A 25938-nucleotide genomic window follows, 5' to 3' on the forward strand; every position below is an offset into this window, starting at 1 on the left:
TTGTCAGAAAACTTTATTCCGTATCACACATTTCCCATCCTTTGTCCAATTTTTCTAGAGTTTGTAGAATACATTTAAAATGTACTGATCAACAGCGAATGGGCTTTCCGTGGTAAAATACATTGCATTGCACAATATTTCCAAGGCCAACATGGTTTTAAAGCTGCATCTCCTACTAAAGCCCCATACGCAAATTCAGAGTTAGCTTAACCTTAAAGCAATTCTGGGAATTGAAGTCCACAAGTCTTAAAGTTGCTAAGGTTGGAGATATATTTTCAAACTGATTTTTGTTTTTGAAACGACTGAGATAAGCAGGGAGGGAAAAAACAAACGAAGGCCGCTTGAAAGTTTCTCACCATTTTTACTTTCTGAGCATATCAATGAAATTATTGCCAAGTTTACTATTCTGGGCCTGGAATCAACACCAGCTCAGTTTCAACTTATTAAACTATAACTAGATCCCTCTGAAAAATCCCAGAAAGGATTTTATATGCACCCCATTATGAGGCGTTACTTTAAAAGTTAAATATATATTTTTTGAAACCCTCCCGATTGTAGCTTCTTGTCAAAAGGAATCATGTTTTATAACCGAGCATTTAATTTCACTGACTGCCATCCTCAGTTTTGACTCAGGGCAACGGCCCCTTTGATGGAAGTTGGGAGACTTGTAAAACATGGAATGCAGGAATGGAGTTTGTTCTCTTACCCAACCAGTTCTAATTGATTCCTCTGTAAAATGAAAAAAAGACACGGGAGCCCTTTAAAAGGAATGCTATGACACATTTCCTTTGCCTTTTAAGTGTTGGGATGCAGAAACGGCCATCTCCATTCAGGTATATTTATGGTTGTTCTTGAGCAAGGAAGTGACTGAAGATTGGTGACTCCTTGTTGGGAGAAATGAGGGACCATTTTTCCTGAATTCTCTTTTCTGTCACACAGCTCCAGAATGTCCCTAACTTCATACTCCTGGGCTAAGAATCACAAGGTTAAGTAGCAAGAAGACCTCTGTGAAAAACTGCCATCCCTAAGAAGGAATATTCCTTTTCACACATTTCCACTCAAGTGAACTCTGGGTGGTACCATTTAGCTGGACATTGTGGTTGCGTTGCAGATAAAGAGTAAGAAGCAGTCTTTTTCAAGGAAGCCACCACTTTCCGGACAATAGCGTAAAATTATGGAGAAGCAGGTGAAAAATATCTCGGATCTCCTTTGCAGAATTTGGAGAAGTAATTTTTGCACTTTCCTTCCCTGCTTTGGCTTCGGAAGTTATCATCTTTTTCTTCTCGAAGTGGAAACAAATAATTCATCCTGTAAATTAAATGACAGCATTTCACTGAGATGTTATATGGTTAAAGAGATTCATCCCCTTTGGATGTGTCATCTGTACCAGTGTATGACAGTTCAGAGTGGGATCTAACCGTTTTAAAAATTGTTTTGAATTTGGATTCTTCCCAGTCTATCTTCTTCTCTCTCTATGAAACATACCAATAGACTTAGACTTATATACCGCTTCACAGTGCTTTATAACCCTCTCTCTAAGCGATTTACAGAGTCAGCATATTGCTCCCAGCAATCTGCATCCTCATTTTACCGACCTCAGAAGGATGGAAGGCTGAGTCACCCTTGAGCAGGTGAGGATCAAACTCCTGGCAGTGAGCAGAGTCAGCCTGCAATACTGCATTCTAACCAGAGGTGGTATTCAGCCAGTTCGGACCAGTTTGCCCGAACCGGTAGCGGTGACCTGTGGGTGGGCCCGTCTCCAAAACGACCTATGTAGCCTCATTTTCGATGTCGCGTGCATGCTGCACGCACAAGCAAAACACATGTGGGAAGGTGCACACGCATGCTCACATTTGTGAACCAGTGGAAAACTTATGTGAATCCCACCGCTGATTCTAACCACTGGGTCACCACTATCCCACAGCTACCAGAAATAACTCTTGGCAACAACAGTCAACATTCAATGTTCCCTCCTGCTTTTAGAGATTGCTAACTTTCTAATTTTTCTGCCAAAACCAATCGCCTATTATGGTTCTCCTCCTTTCTCCCTAGTTAATTATGTCCAATTCTAACAAATTGCCTGGACAGTCCCTGCAGTTTTCTTGACGGGTTCTTCAGAAGTGCTTTGCCATTGCTGCCTTCCTAGGGCATGCCGGCTGGGGAATTCTGGGAACTGAAGTCCAGACAACTTAAAGTTGCCTAAGTTGAAAAACACAGATTTAGGAATTTCTAGTCTTTGAAGTTAATGCAGACATGGTTTTTCACAGAGAACTTAGAATACAATAGCAGAGTTGGAAGGGACCTTAGAGGTCTTCTAGTCTAACCCCCTGCCTAGGCAGGAAACCCTATACTGTTTCAGACAAACAGCTATCCAACATCTTCTTAAAGACTTCCAATGTTGGAGCATTCAGAACTTCTGGAAGCAAGCCGCTCCAATGATTAATTGTTCTAACTGTCAGGAAATTTCTCCTTTGTTCTAAGTTGCGTCTCTCCTTCATTAGTTTCCACCCATTGCTTCTTTTCCTGCCCTCAGATGCCTTGGAGAATAGTTTGACTCTCTCTTCTTTGTGGCAGCCCCCTGATATATTACAACCCTGTTATCATGTCTCCCCTAGTCCTTCTTTTCATTAAACTAGACATACCCAGTTCCTGCAACTGTTCCACATATGTTTTAGCCTCCAGTCCCCTAATCATCTTTGTTGCTCTTCTCTGCACTCTTTCTAGAGTCTCCACATCTTTTCTACATTGTGGCAACCAAAACTGAATGCAGTATTCCAAGTGTGGCCTCACCAAGGTATTATAAAGTGGTATTAACACTTCACCTGATCTTGATTCTATCCCTCTGTTGATGCAGCCTAGAATTGTGTTGGCCTTTTTGGGCAGCTGCTGCACACGGCTGGCTCAGATTTAAAATTTCAGTAAAATAACTGAATTCAGTGCTGATAGCAAAGCACATGGAAATACATCATGTACCAACATATGACTCAATCTCACATGGAATGGGGTGAGGGGGATCATTTAAAATATGGGCAATGATGTCCCTCCAAAAAATAACTGACTGCTTCTCTATAAATCTAGTTATCCATGGATGTTGCTGCTTCAAAGATTCTGTGCCTTCATGGACAGAGGAAAGAACATACCAAGGTTGGAAACTCTAAGAGACAAAAAAAGAATTTACACAGCTCCGAGGTTTAATGAGGCTGGTGATGGGGTTGACCCTACCTTTTATTACAGAGTTTCTTGTTAAGCTCCTCGTTAGGAGAAAGGAATTGGGAAGAGATGTAAGAAACACTAAATATTGGGCAAACATTTTGCATAAAGGAAGCATGATGGACTGGTGAGGTGGCCTAGAGGTGGCGCTCTCGCATTAGTCAGGAGGGTGAGTTTGATCCTAGGTTGAGGCAGATATTTCTCTCTCTCGGCACACTGAGAATATATCTGCTGATCAAAACTCCACACTGGTGACAGGAAGGGCATCTGGCCATTAAAATACTCTGATAGCTCCATTCAGTTTCCCAGACTCCACCCCGCAAGCGATGATGGGGTCGTTAAATGAAAATGATGAATGATTAAAGGAAGCATGATGGAAGAAAGATTTTATACCTCGTCTGATTCAAAGGAAACACCTTTTGATGCTTGGCTCTGAGAGTTCCTCTGGCTTTGCGTTGATGTGGTTGGTAATCTAAGTATTATAAGAAAGAGACGTTATCACTCTTAATGAAATTGTGTTACTAGAATTCAGCTGTTGGCTGCACAGGTTTCTGAATTGTTGCTAGCCCAGTTTTCAAATGTTGACTCTTATCTCTAAACTCCCCACAGATCAGGGCCACACAATCAGAAATATTGTAGTGTCCCAAAGAAGTGGCAATTCCAATTTATGAGGCGTTATGGGCTTGTTCCACATTCTACAGTGAAAGAGAAATTAAGGTAAAAGGTATATGTTCCTCTTGCACATATGTGCTAGTCGTTCCCGACTCTAGGAGGTGGTGCTCATCTCTGTTTCAAAGCCGAAGAGCCAGCACTGTCCGAAGATGTCTCCATGGTCATGTGGCTGGCATGACTAAACGGCGCAGGTACACGGAACGCTGTTACCTTCCCACCAAAGTGGTCCCTATTTTTCTACGTGCATTTTCTACGTGCTTTCAAACATGCTAGGTTGGCAGAAGCTGGGACAGGTAACGGGAACTCACTCCGTTACGCGGCGCTAGGGATTCGAACGGCCGACCTTTCTGATTGACAAGCTCAGCGTCTTAGCCACTGAGCCACCGTGTCCCTTTGTAAAATGATTATGGTTCTTTAAATAACTTTTACTTCGAGGGCTTTGGGCTGTGTTTTTGAATCAGAACTTTCATTGAATAAGAGAGATTACTTTTGCAACGTAAGAAAAGTTTCCAAAACAGCTTGTGATAGGGTCACAGTGTGATCTGTACGGTATTCTGCCGGTTCGGACTGCTTCACCCAAACTGGTAGCAGAAATCGTGGGTGGCCCCGCCCACCCAGGCTCATACGGCATCCCATTTAGGCCCTTTTCCTGGTTCACCGACAAAAGGGCGAATGACAAAAGCGTGCCCGACTAAACCGCGGTGACAAAACCGCGAGTTCTAAAGCATGCCGACGAATGAGCGCTGAAGCGGGCGACAACAGCGCGGCGACAGAAGCGCACTGTAAACCTAACCCTTACCTTAACTTAAATCGTGCTTCTGTTGGCACGCTGTTGTTGCCGCGTTGATGACGTCGCGGTTTTAGCACTGCATTTTTGTCGGCGCGGTTTTGTCATGCACGCATTTGTCGGGTCACGCCTTTTCCCGCCAAAAGCGCATGCACGGAGGGCTGTGAGCACGCACTCACATTTGCGAACCGGTACGGAAGGTAAGTGAATACTTCCCCTGGACAACCCCACAAACATCTGTGGACATGAAACGCTTCTGTTCAAGGAAAAGCATTCCCACTGCGTGCCTGACCTTGTGGGAAGGAGCCATTTCACCCCCTGCTTCTCTAAAGGGACAACCCTCTCATAAATAACCAGCTACAGGTCAAGGGGAAATGGTACTACTCACCTTTGATTTGTAGAGGAAGAGGAGAAAGACATCTCCACATCAGAATCGTCATCTTCAATCACCTGGAAGAGACAGAGCAAAAAGGCCTAGAAAGCAGCACTTTTAATACAGCTAGTCCTCGATGTACGACCCACAGCCTAGTTCAACATTTCTGTTGCCGAGCGAGACATTTGTTAAGTGAGATTTGCCTCTTCTACAACTTCTCTTGCCGCGTTTGTTAAGTGAATCGCCGCAGTGATTAAATTAGGAACACGGCTGTTAAGTGAATCTGGCTTCCCCATTGACTTTGCTTGACAGGTGGTCTAAAGAAGTGATCACATGACCCCGGGACACTGAAATTGTCATAAATATGAGTCAGTTGTCCAGCGTCTTAAATTTTGAACCACCTGACCATGGGGCTGCTGCAATGGTCATAAGTTTGAAAAGTGCTGTTGTAACTTCAAATGGTCACTAAATGAACCATTGTAAGCCGAGGACTATCTGTATATGCACAAGAAAACATTCCTTGTGTTCTCTTTTTTTACTGGTTTATGGTGAGCTTATAATTTGAGTTGCCTTCTGTTGGGAAAGTGGCACTTGATTTTTTTTTGGGGGGGGGGGAAACCCTGTCAGCGTTCCAAAATTAAATCAGAGTCCAAGGCAAAGTATTGCTCAAAGTTCCAATTTATTAAGAGAGCCATGTTGGCACATCTGGGAAAACCCGAATCTGAAAGCTTCCCGATTTTCCCCACCTAGTTGAAAGTTCAAGATCTTGCCCCCATGCCCACCAGTCCATCACATGATCCAATCTCCCACTGCCATGCTAGCAGTTCCACCCATCCCGTTCCGGTCAGGTGCAGAGGTGCCGAGTCAAAGGATGACCTTGGTTTTCTAGAAAGAATGTTGTTATGGCTACATAGCATCTAATTCCATACAATCCCCCACTCCCGTTTTCCCACAATAGAAAATGCATAGCAGAATAATAGAAAGTGTGGCAGGCCAAAGATTCAAAAGAAAAGATGGCTGCAGGCCTGATACCTCTCTGTTGGGATTCTGAGCTTAGGACTCTGACCAATTGATTATCTATAAGCCTTTGAAAATCTGACCCTCCCATTCACCCCGCTGCACTTCAACGCTGGGCCAGGAAGTTGGATGAGCCTCTCCTGTAATAGCTTGTGGATTTTGAGAATCTTCGTCTCAGGTTTCCTGCACTTGTGCTTTTCTATTTCTCGTATTTGTGAGTTGGGCAGCCATGTAAATTATTTGAATAAAATAAATAAGACGGCACCATGATTTCAAACACATTGGCCCTCTATTGTATCCCAACTGTAACCCTGGTTGCCCAATCCAAAAATCAATATTGTGAGTCTCAAGACTTTTCTGTAATAAAACACCTGCCTTCTTTGCAAAGAAAGGTCTTCTGACCCAGCTCCCCAAACACGAAAAACCCTCTGAAGTTAACTCAAAGTTTCCTTGATTAAGAGCGCCGGCAGCCCCGGCAAAAACTTTCTCTCTCACTGCAGGCTAGCAAGTCTGTCCAGCAAGGAGATAAATTTGTCTGCCACATCTATTCATCTCCACCCGCTGTCTTTCATCCCCAGAGCTAGGGAGGGGCTTCGTTAGCAGCGGTGGCTCTTCTGTCCCAAGGATCGGCCCATAGATTTCCACTGCTCTCCTCTCCTCTGCCTTCTGTGCATCAGAGCGTCAGGCACTGGACCAGTGGTTGTTCCTCCTCCTCATCAGCCACCTCCAGACCTGGGGGCTGTTGACTCTCCATCTGAGAGCTGAGAGATGGCCTAGACTCCGCCTCTCTCTCTCTCTCTCTCTCTCTTTCTGCCAGCTCCATTCCCTCTTCCCCCTCGGAGCTCTCAGGTTGCCTTGATGCTGACCCTGACTCCCATGCCTCCTCCTGTTCTGATTCAGCTGGTGGAAGGGATAACGGCCGACAGGCCACAACAAAAGGGTGCACCTTCAACAAAGTCACCTAAAGATGCTTTTGATATCTCAGGGACCTCATCTATCCCAGGTCTTTCCAGGGAAAGGGGAAGCTAAGCAGATGGACTAAACAAATGCCACACCTCGAGGCTTCACAGAAGATCCTCCCTGTCTGCTACATAGCAAATCAGCTTTACTCAATGGATGTCCTTCAGTTGCACTGAGATGGCAATGTGTAGTATTCCCCAGCCTGCCTGGAAAAGGCTGCATGACACCCATAGAAAAAAGGGGAACGGCTGAATTTTATCATGAAATAATTACCAACCTCTGAATAATTCTTGACAGACGTCTTTCGGGAGGGCTGCTGTCTGGATGACTTAAAAGCTAGAAAACATCAGGGTAAGAATGCATAGCAATTATGACAAATTGATGAGACTTCGGAATAAACTACTGCTAGCACAGAGCACAAGAGAGTTAAAAACTGTCTGCCAGACCTATAGTACTGTGCAAAAGTTGTAGGCAGGCGTGAAAAAAATGCTGTAAACGAAGAACGCTTTCAGAAATATAAATAATGATTGTTTATTTTTGTCAATTTTCAAAATGCAAAGTGAGTGAACAAAAGAAAAATCTAAATCAAATCAATATTTGGTGTAACCATCCTTTGCCTTCAAAACAGCAGCAATTCTTGCACAGAGTTTTTGAAGGAACTCGGCTGGTAGGTTGTTCCAAACATCTTGGAGAACTAACCACAGATCTTCTGTGGATGTTGGCTTTCTCACATCCTTCTGTCTCTTCATGTAATCCCAGACACACTCGATTGAGATCAGGGCTCTGTGGGGGCCATGCCATCCCTTCCAGTACTTCTTGTTCTTCTTTATGCTAAAGATAGTTCTTAATGACTTTGGTTGTATGCTTGGGGTCATTGTCCTGCTGCAGAATAAATTTGGGGCCAATCATACGCCTCCCTGATGGTATTGCATGATGGATAAGTATCTGCCTGTATTCCTCAGCATTGAGAACACCATTAATCCTGACCAAATCTCCTACTCCATTTGCAGAAATGCAGCCCCAAACGTTCAAGGAACCTCCACCATGCTTCATTGTTGCCTGCAGACACTCATTATTGTACCGTTCTCCAGCCCTTCGATGAACAAACTGCCTTCTGCTACAGCCAAATATTTCAAATTTTGACTCATCAGTCCAGAGTACCTGCTGCCATTTTTCTGCACCCCAGTTCCTATGTTTTCGTGAATACTTTAGTCGCTTGGCCTTGTTCTCACGTCGGAGGTATGGCTTTTTGGCTGCAACTCTTCCATGAAGAACACTTCTGGCCAGACTTCTCCGGACAGTGGATGAGTGTACCTGGGTCCCACTGGTTTCTGCCAGTTCTGAGCTGATGGCATTGCTGGATATCTTCCGATTTCGAAGGGTAATAAGCTTGATGTGTCTTTCATCTGCTGCGCTAAGTTTCCTTGGCCCGTGGCACGACAAAACTGCGCTCCACTAAAGCGCGCCCGATTAAACCGCGTCGCTGACGTCATCAGCAGGGCGACAACAGCGACCGCGGAGAAAAAAGGGCGCTTTAAAAAGTGCTTTGAAAGCAAGCCGATTCAAGTTAAGGTAAGGGTTAGGTTTAGGGTTAGGGTTAGGTTAAGGGTTAGGTTTAGGGTTAAGTTAAGGGTTAGGGTTAGGTTTAGGGTTAGGTTAAGGGTTAGGTTTAGGGTTAGCGTTAGGTTAAGGGTTAGGTTTAGGGTTAGGTTAAGGGTTAGGTTTAGGGTTGGGTTTAGGGTTAGGTTTAGGGTTAAGTTTAGGGGGGTTAGGTTTAGGTTTAGGTGTTAATTTTAGCTTTATCGTTCACAGCGTGCTTTTTTCGTCACGCTGTGATGACATCAGCTACACGGTTTTGTCGAGCGCGCTTTAGTCGAACGCGGTTTTGTGGTGGAACCTTCTTGGCCCACCACTGCGTCTACGATCCTCAACGTTGCCCGTTTCTTTGTGCTTCTTCAAAAGAGCTTGAACAGCACATCTTGAAACCCCAGTCTGCTTTGAAATCTTTGTCTGGGAGAGACCTTGTTGATGCAGTATTAACTACCTTGTGTCTTGTTGCTGTGCTCGATCTTGCCATGACATGAAACTGTCTTTCACAACCTCACCTTGGTAGCAGAGTTTGGCTGTTCGTTCCTCACCCAGTTTTAAGCCTCCTACACAGCTGTTTCTGTTTCAGTTCATGACTGGGTTTCAGCCTACTGTGTGACATTGATGATCATTAGCACCTGTTTGGTATAATTGGTTGATCGTGCACCTGCCTATAATCCTGCAAAATCCCTGACTTTGTGCAAGTGTATCTATTAAAATTGATGCTGGTTTGAAGGCAAAAGGTGGTCACTCCAAATATTGATTTGATGTAGATTTTTCTTTTGTTTGCTCACTTTGCAGTTTGAAAATTGACAAAAATAAACAATCATCATTTATATTTCTGAAAGCATTCTTTGTTTACAGCATTTTTTCACACCTGCCTACAACTTTTGCACAGTACTGTACGTTATGACATTTATATCCAACTAGCTAAATACCCGTGCTCTGCTACAAAACTATGTGATTGGGCTTAATAAATAGACACTTACAGCTTGAAAATTAAAGAGTAGCTAAGATCGGCCTCCCCTCTCTGCTTCTCTCCCTTAGGATTGCCCCACAGAGACCTCTATCTTATCCCCTTCTCTCCCTCAGGCTTTCCATGCAGAAGCCTCTCCTCTCCTCTCCCCCTTCTCTCCCTCAAACTGGTCCCACTGATGCTCTCCTATCCTCTTCTCTCTCTCAAACTTCCCCCAGAGGCCTCTCCTATCTTATCCCTTTCTCTCGCTCAGTCTAACTCCTTCGCATCAGAGTGTTTTTCGGGTGAGGAGGGGGTTGAAAATGCCTGAACCCCCAACCGCAAGCTGGATGAGCCATGCGCTGCCCATGCCTATGTGGCAGTTAAAACAGATTTCGTCTAACTCCTTAGCAACAGAGCGTGTTAATAATAATATAAGAAATACTGATGATCTGATGGTCATTTCGAAAAATCCTTTCTTAGCGAGCACCCAGAAGCCAAGAGGAACACACGTGCCAAATTTCAAGTTTGTAGGCTTTACGGTTCTGGAGATTTCGTGATGATGCATAAGTGATATTTCGCTTTTATAGAGAGAGAGATTTAAAGATGTGCATAAACAACAATGGTTGATTTGCTTACTGTATTTGGTCGTGTTTCATTTCAGAACAATTTACTGAATATATCAAAATCTCTTGGGTGGACCTATCAAGCTATACAAATATAAAGTCTACCTACTGTACTATGTGGACTGGTGTGTTGTATGAACCAAAGAAGCCACTGGCCAGGTGAAATAAAAGCCCGTAAAATAACCTACCATCCAAAATCGACATCGTTTTTGTAGGCGTAGATGCAGGCTTATACGTTCTGCAGCTGCCAGCCTGATCACGGCCGGCACTTCCTGTAAAAAATACAACAGAGAGTAAACGTTTACATTTACATCACTTCTTCATCAATTATTTTTTTTTAAAAAAAATTTCCAAAACAAACACAGCACATAAAATCCTCCTTCCTTACATACTGTAGAAAGTGTATCAGTTGGTTACAAAAGGTTTTCGTGCATCTCTTCCACAGTCATCAAACATAATTCATATTAACTCAAGTATTTTAATTCAAATATTTATACATGTTACCCTTGTACCTTTATTTATATTTGACTATAATTATTTAAACGTCCTTCATCATAAAATATACCAAAATTTAATACATAACCACATACTGGCATTTCATTTAATATTTCTAAATCCTCCAATAACACTGAATCCTTATGTCCTATTCCAGCTAAACATCCATAATATTTAATAACAGACTTTTCTAATCCTCCTTTCCAAATCGCTGTTAGCAATTTTCATCTAGTTTCCTTATATTATACTCATATATATGTATATAGGTTGTCATCATTATCCCTCCTTTATTTGACTATATCCTGTATCATAACATATTACCCCTAATAATCAAAGCTTAACTGTATCTAATTTAATTCTCTTTTTATTAACTTTTATATATAATCCAAAAGAATTTCTAATCTTCCTTTCATGGGTACCATTCAATATTCATATCCAATTATTACTTATCATAACACTATACATTGTATACATTATTATCATTATCAATTATTTGTTTAATTATATCTATTATTACTAAATCTCACTAAGTTTAACTTAAGTTATATCCTTCCATCTATCAACCTGTATCTTTCCAATAACAAAACAATCTTGTATCTTCTGCCATAGTATTTTAACTCAGATATTTATACATGTTGCCCTTAAACCTCCAATTTTTATTTGACTATAATTGTTTGAAAGTCCTTCATCATAAAATATACCCAAATTTAATACATAACCACATACTTGCATTTCATTTAATATTTCTAAAATCCTCCAATAGCACTGAATCCTTATGTCCTATTCTAGCTAGACATCTATAATATTTAATAATTCTTCATCAATTATTAAAAGCCTTTAGGGCGGCATCCCCAAAATGGTTTGTGTGGGCTGCAACGTCTTTTAAGGACCAACACACAGGATGGGCAATTGGGGGGGGGGAGGGCTGCAGACACCGAGCGTTAATGTTCCTGCTTAGACGATATTACTGAGCTCCAAAATTACTTCTTTCGTTTTATGAAAAGAAGTTTTAATTTTGAGAAGCAAGCACCCGATGTTGCATGAAATTGACAAAAAAGTTGTGCGCCTGTCTGTCAGAAGGGGGATAAGGAGATCACATGACCCTGGGACACTGCAAACCGACGTAAATGTGCATCAGTTGCCAAGCGTCGGAATTTTAATTCAGCCTGAATCACTTTTTTTAGCGCCGTTGTAACTTCGAACGGTCGCTAAATGAACTGTTGTTAAGATGAGGACTATCTGTAAGCCAACCATCAACCACAGCAGCTTTACAGAAACGGCAACAAGATGGACAGAAACTAGCCTCTTCTTCCTCGCTGAGATGCTCCCCTGGTGGAGGGGTTCTGTCCTCTGCCTCTCGCCCGACCTCTCTTTTTACCCCAGCTGGGAGGTAAAGAATCGTCCGACTCATCATTGACTCTTTGGTCCAAGGGGGCCTCATCCATGAGGTCATCGTCACTCATCGTCGAAGTATGACCGGTCGCCTGAGACCTGGCCTTGGCCCTGTTGATAGCCTGAGGGAAAGAGAAGCAGGGTGACAGGGTTCCAAATAGCATCCAAAATTAAATCAGAGTCCAAGGCAAAGTATTCCTCAAAGTTCCAATTTATTAAGAGAGCCATGTTGGCACATCTGGGGAAACCCGAATCTGAAAGCTTCCTAGTTTTCCCATGAAAGTTCAAGATCTTGCCCCTATACCCACAAGCCCAATCTCCCACTGCCATGCTGGCAGTTCCACCCATCCAGTTCCAGTCAGGTCCAAAGGTGCAGAGACAAAGGATGACCTTGGCTTTCTAGAAAGAATGTTGTTATGGCTACATATCATCTAACTCCCTATAATTCCCCCTCCCATTTCCCCACAATAGAAAATGCATAGAAGAATAGGCAGGATGGCAGGCCAAAGACTCAAAAGAAAAGATAGCTGAAGACCTGACAAGGGAAAGAAACAAAGGAGCATTTTCACTCAAATTCGAAAGCCTGTGATGTCTCTCTTGGATGACTCCGCAGATACTTCCTCCAAGAGAATTGGAGGAGGCTTCAGCTGGGGAAAGCTTGCAGGGGCAGATGGCCAGTGAAGAGGAGAAGCTGCCTTTAGGCACCTGATCCGAGAGCACACATGGCAGAGAAAAGGCAGGAGCAATGGAGATCAGCCAGATTACTCAGAACATCCCACCCCCCCTCCTGGTCCTCAATGGGCTGCACTGAAAAGCTGGCTATTTATTACAGCAAGCAGAAGGAGGCGTTGCTGGGAACAACATGTTGGTTTTCTAGCTGTTTGTTTGATTGTTGTGCTTAACTGTGTTTGGAGACTCTGAACTTTTCTTGCCAAGTGAGCTCTCGTGTTTGAGCAACTTTTAACTGCTTATGGACTACTGTCCCATTGCCTTCCTTGTCGACTAATCTTGGCCTGCTTGTGGCTGGGTTTATTTGGGACAGTTCTGAGTCTTGGTAAAGGGAATTGCTGGGGAACATTAATAACCTCACTAAACCACAGTTACGTGTGTGTGAAAGAAAGAGAGTGGGGCAGCACAAACTCTATCTCCATGAATGGACTGGAAATTACGAAAGGGGTGGAAGATGATGTTTACTGTTTTAACACATGAGTGGTCTTAAATCTGAAAGGAGGAAAACAAGACAGCAAAACAGCATTTAAAGTTTGGTTTGAAACCAAGCGAACTGTGTTGTCTACATTTCTTTAGAGCAGGGGTGTCAAACTCAAGGCCCGCGGGCCGGATTCGGCTTGCAGGGTGCTTAGATCTGGCCTACAGGACTGCCTTGGAAACAACAAAGGACCAGCCCGTAGTGCCTCTGCCAGTGAAAACTGAGCTCGGGAGGGCTGCATGCTCCCAAGCTCCGTTTTTACTGGCAGAGGGTTGCAGGAGGTTGAGCTGGCCATGCCCACCCAGGCCACGCCCACACATCAAACACAACCCTGGTGCGGCCCTCAATGAAATCGAGTTTGGCACCCCTGCTTTAGAGAGAGAAGAGAAGCACATCGTGGCGAGGTGGCGCAGTGGTTAGGGTGCAGTACTGCAGGCCACTTCAGCTGACTGTTATCTGCAGTTCAGCGGTTCAAATCTCACCGGCTCAAGGTTGACTCAGCCTTCCATCCTTCCGAGGTAGGTGAAATGAGGACCCAGACTGTGGGGGCAATATATGCTGACTCTGTAAACCACTTAGAGAGGGCTGAAAGCCCTATGAAGCAGTATATAAGTCTAACTGCTATTGCTATTGCTATCGTTAGATTAATAGGAGTCTCATCTGATTCCTTCTCAATTTTCGGCCTACCTCACGAACTTCCTCATCCTCTTCCACTGTGTTCTTTTTCTTTGATTCTCTGAAGCGCTGCACCTGTATTGAAATGGAAGAGTCACTGAATATATTCAGATGAAATAAGAGCACATGCTTAATACAGCTTATTTTCTTGCTGAAATAGAAGGAGGGGGAGAAGTGTAGCTGAAATACAAGTATAGACAGTCCTCAACTAACAACCATTGGTTTAGGGACTGTTCGAAGTCACAATAACAGTGAAGAAAGTGACTTATGGCCATTTTTCAAACTTAAATGACTGCTGAAGCATTTCCATAGTCATGTGATCAAAAGCCGAACACTTGGCAACTGGCATGTATCTATGACGGTGGCAGTGTCCCGGGGTCATGGGATCACCTTTGGAAACCTTCTGACGAGCGAAGTCAACAGGGAAGCAAGATTCATTTGACAACCATGCTGTTTCCCCGAAAATAAGACCCCTCTGGATAATACGCCCAATCGGGCTTTTGAGCGCATGCGCTAAAATAAGCCCTCCCCTGAAAAGAAGCCCTCCCCGAAAATATGGCAACACAGCAGCAGCCATGAGGTGACCACGTTCGCCGCCTCCTGCACCTCAAAAATAATAAGACCTCCCCGAAAATAAGGCCAAGTGCTTATTTGGGGGGTCAAAAGAAAATAAGACCCGGTCTTATGTTCGGGGAAACACATTAACAACTTAACAACTGAAGTGATTCCCATAACAACTCTGGCAAGAAATGTGGTAAGATGGCGCAAAGCTCACTTGCTTAGCAATGGAAATTTTGGGCTTACTTGTGGTCCTAAGTCCAGGACTACCTATATATTCTACATAGGAGCCATGGTGGCGCAGTGGTTAGAGTGCAGTACTGCAGGATATCTCTGCTGACTGACTGCTGACTGCAATTTGACAGATCATATCTCACCAGCCTCAAGATTGACTCAGCCTTCCATCCTTCCGAGGTGGGTGAAATGAGGACCCAGATAGTTGGGGTCAATATACTGTGTAAACTGCTTAGAGAGGGATGTAAAAGCACTGTGAAGCCAGCGGTGGGATCCTGCCAGTGTAACAACCAGTCCGGTGATTGTGTGCTTTGTGTGCACGCACCAGCACCTAACACACGCTCTGTGTGCATGCACAGTTTTACTGAAACATACCTTCCATATTACTTCTGGGGAATAACATAGCTGAGGCGCAGCATGAATCAGCTGAGAGGATATAGATAAGTAAAGTGCAGTAGTTGGCGGGTGGGCCCACCTGATTGTCGGAGCAAACTGGTTCGCTACCCAAATGATCGTCGGAGCTACCGGTTTGCCTGAACCAGTCTGAACCGGCTGAATCCCACCCCTGTGTGAAGCGGTATATAAGTCTAAGGGCTATTGCTATTCTGGTACATTATACAAGGATTTGACAATCTGAATGTGGCCAAAAGCAACTCAGATTAAAAAATGGAAGCAGGTGGTCCAAATACCCCCCTTGCCATGAGGTGACATTCGTAATATTCAATTCCTGATTGTGTCCAGGGAGACTAAACCATTCCATTACAAACCTCCTCATCGATTTTGGCTTCTTCTGCATCTGTATGCCGCTCCTTCAGAAATCGCTGGGTCTTTTCTAACTGGAATTTCACCAATTCTTCAATAGCGTCCTTCTCTTCCTTGTCCACAAATTCTTGCACGGCTTCCCCCATTCCCCTCTCGGTCAAAAGAGAAAGCTGCACTTTCTGGGAGACACAAACAAACAGCCAGTTCCGGTTGCTTTTATATACTAATCAAACAAAAAGAATGTATGGCTGAAATGAAGACAGGGTTAGTTTTACCTAAGATTTAATTATTTATTTGTTTTAAGAGCCATGGTGGTGCTGTAGTTAAAGGGCGGCATCGCAGGCTAACTCTGCCCACAGCTAGTTCAATCCTGGTTGACTCAACCTTCTGTCCTTCCGAGGTCAGTAAAACGAGGGCCCAAATTATTGGGGGCAATTTATCAACTCTGTAAACTGCTCAGAGAAGGCTGTATAGCACTACGGAGCAATATATAAGTCTACATCAGGGGTGTCAAACTATATTTCATTGAGGGATGCATCAGGGTTGGGTTGACCTTGGGGCCAAGGTGAGCATGGCCAGGGTGGAGATGGCCAGCTTGACATCACTCGTGTCGGTGGCGCCTGTGGCGAGAATACTCTGCCAGTGAAAATGGGCTCCAAGATCCATTTTTGGCTGGGATAGCCTTCCTGCAAAAAACGGAGTTTGGGAGGGCTGCGTTTTCACTGGCAGAGGCACTGCGGGCTGGTCCTTCGCTGTTTCCAGGGCTCCCCTGCAGGACAGATCTAAGAATCCCGCAGGCCAGATCTGGTTCCCTTGCGTGAGTTTGAAACCCCTGGTCTAAATGCTATTGCTATTAACTTTTGTTGCAATTTAGCTACAAAGAGCTCAACTTGTAACTTCGCTACAAAAAGGTACAAATGTTGTTGTAACTTACCATATTTTTTGGAATAGAAGAGGCATCTTTTTTCCCTCAAAAAAGATGCTGAAAATCTGGATGCATCTTATACACTGAATACAGCATTTTTTGCCTCCCGAAACCCTGCCCCCTTCACCAAAATGGCTGTGCATAGCTTTTAGGAGGCTTTCAGAGAGCTCCTGGGGGCTGGGGAGGGCAGAAATGAGCAAAAAACGGGCTGTTTTTCCTCGGCTTTGCCCCCCCCCCATCCCCCAGGAGCATTTTACAAGCCTACTAAAGGCTATTCATGCCCCTTTTTTGACAAAAACAGGCCCATTTTCGCAAAAAACGGGCCATTTTTGGGAGGTTTGCAGAATGCAAAACCTTTTTTAAAAAATTTGCCTCTTCAAAACCTTGGTGCGTCTTATACTCCAAAAAATATGGTAACTACAAAAGAGCACCTGCTACCAGTCGGTTGGCGTTTGACGTCAAGGCATAGTTTCAAATTCCTGTAGCATAGCTAGCTCCAAACTCTGATTGTATTCTAGATGTGCAAGCAAGCCGTATTTGCGTTAGCCAATAGCAATAGCAATAGCAGTTAGACTTATATACCGCTTCATAGGGCTTTCAGCCCTCTCTAAGCGGTTTAGAGTCAGCATATTGTCTCCAACAACAATCCGGGTTCTCATTTTACCCACCTCGGAAGGATGGAAGGCTGAGTCAACCCTAAGCCGGTGAGATTTGAACCGCCGAACTGCAGAACTGCAGTCAGCTGAAGTAGCCTGCAGTGCTGCATTTAACCACTGCGCCACCTCAGCTCTCCAAATAATTTTCAAAAAAGTTTCACATCCAGACTGCTTATCCGGATGCAACCTCAAACCACAAATTGCCAAAAATTTAAATGTAGAAGTCCAATAATGGAATTACAATCGTACAATTAAAATCCAGTCTAGTGTTTCTGAACCTCGATAGTTTGAAGATGTGTGGACTTCAACTCCCAGAATTCCTCAGCCAGCTCCACAAATCTTCAAATTGCCAAGGTTGAGAAACTCTGACCTAGTCTGATGAATATTTTTAAATCTAATCATAAAATACTGATAAATATATTTACCTTCTCTGCTGTTTGGAAATATTGCTTTACTAAATCCTCTACCCGCAGCGTTGTTCCCTCAGCTGCAGGCTTGGGGACCAGTTTTCTGAAGTTAACGTCATCTTCTAAAAACAGAAATAAATAAATACAAAATACATTTTAATACATTTTTAAAAAATACTTGCCATTTTTTTATGTTGCCTTGTTACATTTGTGTTGCAATTGTGCTGATACATTAAAAAAAAATTGGCTTTCTGCCTGGATGGCTCCCAGAGTGAGCTGATAGACTGAAAAGGGAAGCCGTATGCTCCCTCCGATATTTGGGCATACCAGGGGTTGTGACACAATACATACCTATTTCCCTGGCTTAGCTGATAAAGGGGGAGAGCCTGTGGCTTAGTGGCTAATATAACTGCCTAATATGTAATACAGCCCAGGTTCGATTCCCAGTAAGGGTATGGCTAGCTGATGAGAGCTAAATAGCTTGAAATAAGTCTATATTAGTCTCCCTTTATTTATTTATCAGCACAATTGCAACACACACACACACACACACACACACACACACACACACACACGAAAGTGATCTCTGGAGGAGGTGTGGGAGGAAGCCAGAGAGAATGCTGTTAAATCAACATCAGACAGCTCAGCGTTATTTCCTGGGGTGGAACAGCCCAAGCTGTGTTCGATAAGGGAGGAAGGAATAGGAGCATCGATTAACATGCCTGATGTAAAAACAACAAAGCTAATCACAGGTGGGAGGCGGGTGGATGGGCCTATCACCCAATGGCCAAATTGATTAACACTATATAAAGGCAGATATCTCTTTAATGGCTTTTACACTCTGACAATGTTAGCAGTGGCTAACCAAAGCTCAGTGAGCAATATATTTTAAAGTTCTGGAGATCATAATGTCTCTTTCTTTTATAACTACACCTGGAACTCACATTTTTAGGACAATTCACGATAAATAGATAGATAGATAGATAGATAGATAGATAGATAGATAGATAGATAGATTAGATAGATGATAGATAGATAAGATGATAGATAGATGATAGATAGATGATAGATAGATAGATAGATAGATAAGATAGATGATAGATAGATGATAGATAGATGATAGATAGATGATAGATAGATAGATAGATAGATAGATAGATAGATAGATAGATAGATAGATAGATATATTTCTCATATGATTATTGCCATGGTCATGTGATCAAAATTTAGATGATTGGCAACTGGCATGAATTTATGATGGTTGTTAGTGTCCCGAGGTCATGTGATCACCTTTTGCGACCTTCTGATATGGAAAGTCAAAGGGAAGCCAGACTTAACAACCATGTTACGAACTTAACTGCATTGATTCACTTAACAACCATGGCCAGAAAAGTCGTAAAATGGGGGCAAAACTCACTTAATAACTGTTCCTGTTTGAAGTTTGGGGTTCAATTGCGGTTGTAAGTTGAGGACTACTTGTAATTATACTTATTTTTCAATTCACTCACCCATCCTGGCACACATAATTTCCCACACAAATAAGAAAAGCCTCTATGGGTAATATTATTTTTCCTAGTGACAATATTTACTACAACAAATTTAGAAATTACCCCGTTTCCCTGAAAATAAGACCTCCTGAGATAATAAGACCAATTGGGCTTTTGAGCGCATGAGCTAAAATAAGCCCTCCCTGAAAATATTGCAACGCAGCAGCAGCCATGAGGTGACGACACTCGCCACTTCCTGCACCTCAAAAAATACTAAAACCTCTCCGAAAATAAGACCAAGCACTTATTTTGGGGGATCAAAAGAAAAGAAGACCCTGTCTTATTTTGGGGGAAACATGGTATATACTTTTTTTTTTTAACATTTACCATTTTTCTCTTTTTGTTCCCGATGCCTGAAAAAATGTATGATGTCTTTTGGATTAGCTACTCTATCCATGTACTTCTGGCTGAAACGGACCATGCTGAAGGGTTCGAAGCCTCCACTGTAATCCACCTTCCAATCAAATAAGATAAAACATAAAAGATGAGAGAATTTGCAATTAGGCATCTGAAAATAATTAAAAATTCATCGGTTGACTTTGATGCACTTATTATGATTTTACTAAAATATTAGCAAACACTTTGTTAGTATAGCAAATTATTTAGTGAAGTAATTAGTATTATAGCATTCTAGCTACTGTTAGTAATTCACAGGAACATCATGTGCTAACAGCTGGCATGTGCTAACAGCTGGCATACCTGATAATAAGCCGAGGTGGCGCAGTGGTTAAATGCAGCACTGCAGGCTACTTCAGCTGACTGCAGTTCTGCAGTTCGGCTGTTCAAATCTCACCGGCTCAGGGTTGACTCAGCCTTCCATCCTTCCGAGGTGGGTAAAATGAGGACTCGGATTGTTGTTGGGGGCAATATGCTGACTCTGTAAACCGCTTAGAGAGGGCTAAAAGCCCTATGAAGCGGTATATAAGTCTAACTGCTATTGCTATATTTAATGTTAATATTCATGCATCTTCAAACAGTCCAGGAGTTTATAAAATTAGCTCCTGTAAGATCCTCAACCTCCATCTCTAAGGCATATTTTACTGCTGCAATTAAGCAAAACTAAAGCCTCAAGAGATCTATTAGATAGGTAGAATTGTTTAAAAATCAACCCATACTTTAAAAGTTACTGCCTATTAAAGGTTGATTCTGAGGCTAAATGAAACACAAGGAAGAAATCTGATTTAAAGACCACATTCTTACTCGTAATCTTATTAGGGGCTTCTCTGGTTGCTTAGGGTTTCCGAAAGACTGTCTTTCTGCGTTTTCCAGCATCAATTCCACCTTTAAGAGAGGGACATAATTTGACAAAGGCACAATTTGCTGCATCGGGTATTAATATATGCATGATATAGATTAAAGCAAACAATCTTTAAGGGGTCATTTTTGAATTTCTCCTTCCTCTGCTGCATATATATTGGATTTCAGTCAAAACTACCTAAATGTGCAGCCACAAGGCTGATTTCCAATGAAGATAATCTATCCCGCAACATAATAGTATTGGAATTATTGTGCTTGTAGCACTCTACAAGCCACAGCAAAATTAATTTAGGCAACGTAGCCTGCTAGTATTTCATTGGAATCTCTTCTTCTCACTTAGTAGGAAAAAACAGTACCCCAAGCAAGCTAGTTATACTCAAGAGCAATGCAAAGAAGTATTGCCAAAACATTTGAGAAGGCCTATGATAGGAAACTGAAGAGGAACTCAAGAGCTTCTTGATGAGGGTGAAAAAGGAAAGTGAAAAAGTTGGCTTGAAACTCAACATTGATTCCTGGCAAACAGATGTGGAAGAAATAGAGGTAGTGAGATATTTTATTTTCCTGGGCAGCAAGATCACCACAGATGGGGGCTACAGCCAAGAAATTAAAAGACGCTTACTCCTGGGAAGGAAAGCTATGGCAAATCTAGACAGCATACTAAAAAGCAGAGACATCACCCTGCCAACAAAATGGGTATAGTCAAGGCGATGGTCTTCCCAGTTGCAATGGATGGCTGTGAAGGTTGGACCATAAGGAAGGCTGAGCGCCAAGGAATTGAGGCCTTTGAATGATGGTGCTGGAGAAGACTCCTGGGAGTCCCTTGGACTGCAAGGCAATCAAACCGATCAGTCCTAGAGGAGATCAACCCTGACTGCTCTTTAGAAGGCCAGATCCAGAAGATGAAACTCAAGTACTTTGGCCACCTGATGAGAAGGAAGGACTCACGGGAGAAGAGCCTAATGCTGGGAAAGATTGAGGGCAAAAGAACTGGACAGCAGAGAATGAGGTGGCTGGATAGAGTCACCAAAGCAGCAAGCCTGAGCTTAAATAGACTCCAGGGGATGGTGGAGGACAGGAAGGCCTGGAGGAACATTGTCCATGGGGTTGCAATGGGTTGGACACAACTTCACAACTAATAACAACATGATAGGAAATATTACCAAGAGTATGCAATCTATAACCCAGCAGAGGTGGGTTGCTCCCGGTTCAGGCAAACTGGAAGTAGCGGCGGCGGGAGGCTCCACCCAACCACCTGGATGCTTCTGCGCATGCAGAGAAGCAGCGCACGCATGCAAGCAAACCGGTGGTAGAAAAAAATGGAAACTCACCACTGAACCCCAAGTCTAAACAGGCTCTCAAAAACTCTTTGGGGAGTCATAGGGGACCTTGACAGCAGCAATGGCCAAAAATTGGCAGTAGCATTTCTGCCATTTTGGAAGCATAAAACACTAACACGTAAAAATAAGCTTAGCTTATTTAAAAAGGTGATTGTACTGCCTCATAAGCTCTCAGCTGAAAACGTTGTCCTGCACTTGTATCTATGATCATAGATGGTGCGTATGCGTATATATTTGCAGAACAATGAGATTTGAGAGACAATTCAGAAAAGCCCTTTTGTTTAAAAAGAACTCCCCTTACCTGACATTGGCTTCTGTCTAGCACAGGGGTCGGCAACCCATGGCTCTGGAGCCGCATGTGTTCAGTTTCAGTTCAGTTTATTATATTTATATGCCGCCCTTTTCCCCGAAGGGGACTCAGGGCAGCTCACAACTCGAACCGGGGAAGGGGGACACAGACAGAAAATTTTAAAAAAAACAGCAAGCATAACAATATATAATTTAAAACTCACAACAGTCATACCATTTGAGACAGGGGCAACAGCTCTTTAGCCCCAGGCCTGTCGGAACAGCCAGGTTTTGAGGGCTTTGCGGAAGGCCTGGAGGGTGGTGAGGGTTCGAATCTCCACGGGGAGTTCGTTCCAGAGGGTCGGAGCAGCCACAGAGAAGGCTCTCCTCCTGGTAGTCGCCAGTTGACACTGGCCGGCGGATGGAATTCGGAGGAGGCCTAATCTGTGGGATCTAATCGGTCTAGTGGAGGTAATTGGCAGCAGGCGGTCTCTCAAGTACCCAGGTCCAATACCATGAAGGGCTTTATAAGTGACGACTAGCGCCTTGAAGCGTATCCGGAGACCAATAGGCAGCCAGTGCAGCTCGCGGAGGATAGGTGTTACGTGGGTGAACCAAGGTACACCCACGATCACTCGCGCGGCTGCATTCTGGACAAGCTGAAGTCTCTGAATACTCTTCAAGGGTTGCCCCATGTAGAGCACGTTGCAGTAGTCCAGTCTAGAGGTCACAAGGGTGCGAGTGACTGTTGTGAGGGCCTCCCGGTTCAGGTAGGGACGCAACTGGTGCACCAGGCGAACCTGGGCAAATGCCCCCCTGGTCACAGCCGACAAGTGGTGTTCAAAAGTCAGCTGTGGGTCCAGGAGGACTCCCAAATTGCGAACCCTGTCTGAGGGGCGTACTGTTTGACCCCCCAGCCTGAGAGATGGAACACTTGGCCAATTAGTAGGAGGGAAACACACCAGCCACTCGGTCTTATCTGGATTGAGTACAAGCTTGTTAAGCCCCATCCAGTCCCTAACAGCCTCGAGGCACTGGCACAGTGGCTCTTTCATCCCGCTGCTGCGGCTCCCTATCACCGGTCGGCTCGACAATTGATAGGGCTTTCAGTTAGGACAGGTAGAGGAAAAAGGATGGCGTGCTAGGAAGAGACTCTATGGTGGGGGAACCGGACCTCCAGTGAGCAGAGGAAGGATGTTGTGCTAGGAGGAGACTCTATGGTGGAAGAACCGAACTTCCAGTCGGCAGAGGAAGAAGGATGCCATGCTAGGAGGAGACTCTATGGTGGAGGAACCGTACTTACAGTCGGCAGAGGAAAAAGGATGCCATGCTAGGAGGAGACTCTATGGTGGGGGAACTGGACGTCCAGTCGGCAGAGGAAAAAGGATGTTGTGCTAGGAGGAGACTCTATGGTGGAGGAACCGGACTTCCAGTCGGCAGAGGAAAAAGGATGCCGTGCTAGGAGGAGACTCTATGGTGGGGGAACCGGACTTCTGGTCGGCTCCAGAATTGAATAGGGAGCTTCCGGTTAGGACCTTTGTGGCTCTCTAAGGTTGCCAATCCCTGATCTAGTACCACATCGAGTCCTATAATACGAATAATACCTGTATGCATTTTTCAAAAAATCATTTATTTTATTTATTTATTTATTAATAAAATTTATATGCCACCCAATCCCGAAGGACTCATTACCTTCTCCATGCAGAAATCTTGTATTACTTGTGTGACTTTTGGGTTGTCTGGGAGAAAAATGTTCCCGTGGTCGGCCAGAACAAGGTCTTCGAGGTAGAAAGGCCGTACGGTCTGAAGAGGAATTTTCTGCATCTTCATTTTTTTGTCTTTCACGTGTAACAAGCCAACATGTCTGGAAGGCATGGAAACAAAAGCTGTTTACATCTTGGCCACATGGCAGAATTTGGCAGGAAGCAATAGCAATAAAAATGGAACCCTCAGAGATGGAGCAGGTCAAGATCCATGGCAAAGAACGCCCATCTAGAAATGTGGAAAAGTAAGGAGCGTGGTGGTGGTGGCTCATAACATTAGGATGCGGGGCTGACAATCGGCAGGCTCACGTTCGAGACCCGGTTGCTGTCTCAGGACAGATGAGCTCCCGTCACACGCTCCATCTCCTGCCAGCCCAGTAGTTTGAAAGCAGGTGACTGCAAGTAGAGGGCTACCTTAATGAGGACATGAAAGGAGCTTCCAACTGGGCATCCTTTGGATATCACCATTCAATCCTTTCAACCCAGAAGCACTTCCATGGTCCCGATATAATAGTTGTCAACTCCCAATGTTGTCATAGTGAGAGAAGGGAGGGGGGGGAGTGCATTCCACGCATACTGTTGGCTGAAGTTGGATCTCAGATTACTGCAGCAGGCTTGGGAGGGGTGCACCTCATTGGGGAATGTGATTTATGACACAGACTGAGGGGAGGGAAGGAACAGGGTTAAAGTTCAGACATAACTCAAACAAAGCTTAGACCTGACTATGAAAATATCTTGCCTATGGTGCTCCTAATAAATGACTAATTTTGTATTGAAACTTGGCTTGATACTCATGAATCAATTAGGGCATTTTTAGGAAACCTTACAATGGTAGTATCATCAAAAAGTCAGCCCTAAGATTATATAAGTGGGATATAGAATTTAGAGGAAAGGCTCCCACACATTTTTACCGAATATACAATGCAAATTAGTGAAACACATCAAAACATACTTTCTGGCAGTTTCTCCTGGCGACAAAGACGTAACCACCGAACTTCCTGGCTGAGAAACATAGAAAAGTTGTTGCTCGTTTCTGGTTGGAGATATTTTACATTCATGTTCATGACCCCAGATTACAAGGTCAATGAAGTCATCTAGAAACTGTTCTGGAATATAATTTGTGGCGCCGTGTTTACTCCTGTGCCAAAGAAAACAAACATGACAGGAAAAAAAAAATTAAACAGCATTTTGCATACAATAAACCAAAATATCCAACTTTTAAATATGGTCCATTCTTACTGTCCAAAAATTTGATTATCAGAGATCAAAATGGAGAGCTTTATTACCGTATTTTTCAGACTATCAGACATGGCAAGATTTTGAAGAGGCAAATTTAAAAAAAAACGTTTTTGCACTCTGCAGACCTCCTAAAAATGGCCCGTTTTTAGCAGGCTGCGGGGGCAAAATTGAGCAAAAAATGGCCGTTTTTCACCCATTTCTACCATCCCCAGCCCCCAGGAGCACCCTGGAAGCCTCCTAAAGGCTATACACAGCCATTTTGGTGAAGGGGGTGGGGTTTCGGGAGGCAAAAAATGTTGTATTCAGTGTATAAGACGCACCCAGACTTTCAGCCTCTTTTTTGAGGGAGAAAGGTGCGTCTCCAAAAAATACAGTAATTATGCTAGTAATTAAAGGAAAGCAAAAGAAAACATTAGATTCTGATACCTACAGATACAATCCCATCTAAATTTCGAAACGTTTGTAATTAGGTTTTGCTGCTCTAGTTCTAAAATTATTTTGCTACATTGAAAACTGTAACATTGTCAAATTCAATGACTTGATCAATACGAGAGTCGGATCATCCCACAGGTGCAAATAAACAACAATCTCAACATCCAAGGATGGATGATACAACTAAGAACAGGTTATCAATTCAGGATCCAGATGAGGTGGAACATAGACCAAAGGCATGAGATGTCACTGCCTTTGAAATATTATGTTTAGCAACAATAAAAAAGAAAAACTTTTGTAATATCATTTCTTCCACCCTCCTTTCCCTCTCTCCCTTTCTCTCTCTCTCTCCCTCTCGCTTCCCCTCCCTCTCTTACTCTTCCCTTCCCTCCCTCTCCTCCCCTCCCTCTCTTTCTCTCTTTCCCTCCCTCTTTCTCACTCCTTTTCTCTGTTCCCCTCCCTATCTCTTCCCCTGTCTTTCTTTCTTCCCCTCCTTCTTTCTCTTCCTCCCTCTTTTTCTCCCCCTCTCTTTCCCTCCCTCCCTTTCTTTCTTCCCCCCCTCCCTCTCTCTTCTCCT

General features: G+C 43.6%; 1 protein-coding gene across 1 annotated transcript in view; it reads right to left on the reverse strand.

Moving 5' to 3' along the window:
- MRE11 (MRE11 homolog, double strand break repair nuclease) overlaps positions 1-25938 on the reverse strand; it is a 37806-nt gene continuing 11868 nt past the window's right edge. Inside the window, exons 8-20 of the mRNA XM_032219925.1 lie at positions 24643-24828; positions 23620-23791; positions 20246-20326; positions 19373-19499; positions 17517-17620; positions 15516-15689; positions 13969-14031; positions 11986-12196; positions 10376-10459; positions 7297-7355; positions 5058-5119; positions 3604-3682; positions 1-1308 (exon numbers count right to left, since the gene is read on the reverse strand). Of these exons, the coding sequence (XP_032075816.1) occupies positions 1270-1308; positions 3604-3682; positions 5058-5119; positions 7297-7355; positions 10376-10459; positions 11986-12196; positions 13969-14031; positions 15516-15689; positions 17517-17620; positions 19373-19499; positions 20246-20326; positions 23620-23791; positions 24643-24828 (1441 nt within the window). The 3' untranslated portion in view covers positions 1-1269. The remainder of the gene's footprint in view (positions 1309-3603; positions 3683-5057; positions 5120-7296; positions 7356-10375; positions 10460-11985; positions 12197-13968; positions 14032-15515; positions 15690-17516; positions 17621-19372; positions 19500-20245; positions 20327-23619; positions 23792-24642; positions 24829-25938) is intronic.

This window comes from Thamnophis elegans, chromosome 6 (genome assembly GCF_009769535.1).
Source record: "Thamnophis elegans isolate rThaEle1 chromosome 6, rThaEle1.pri, whole genome shotgun sequence".
Taxonomy (NCBI): domain Eukaryota; kingdom Metazoa; phylum Chordata; class Lepidosauria; order Squamata; family Colubridae; genus Thamnophis; species Thamnophis elegans.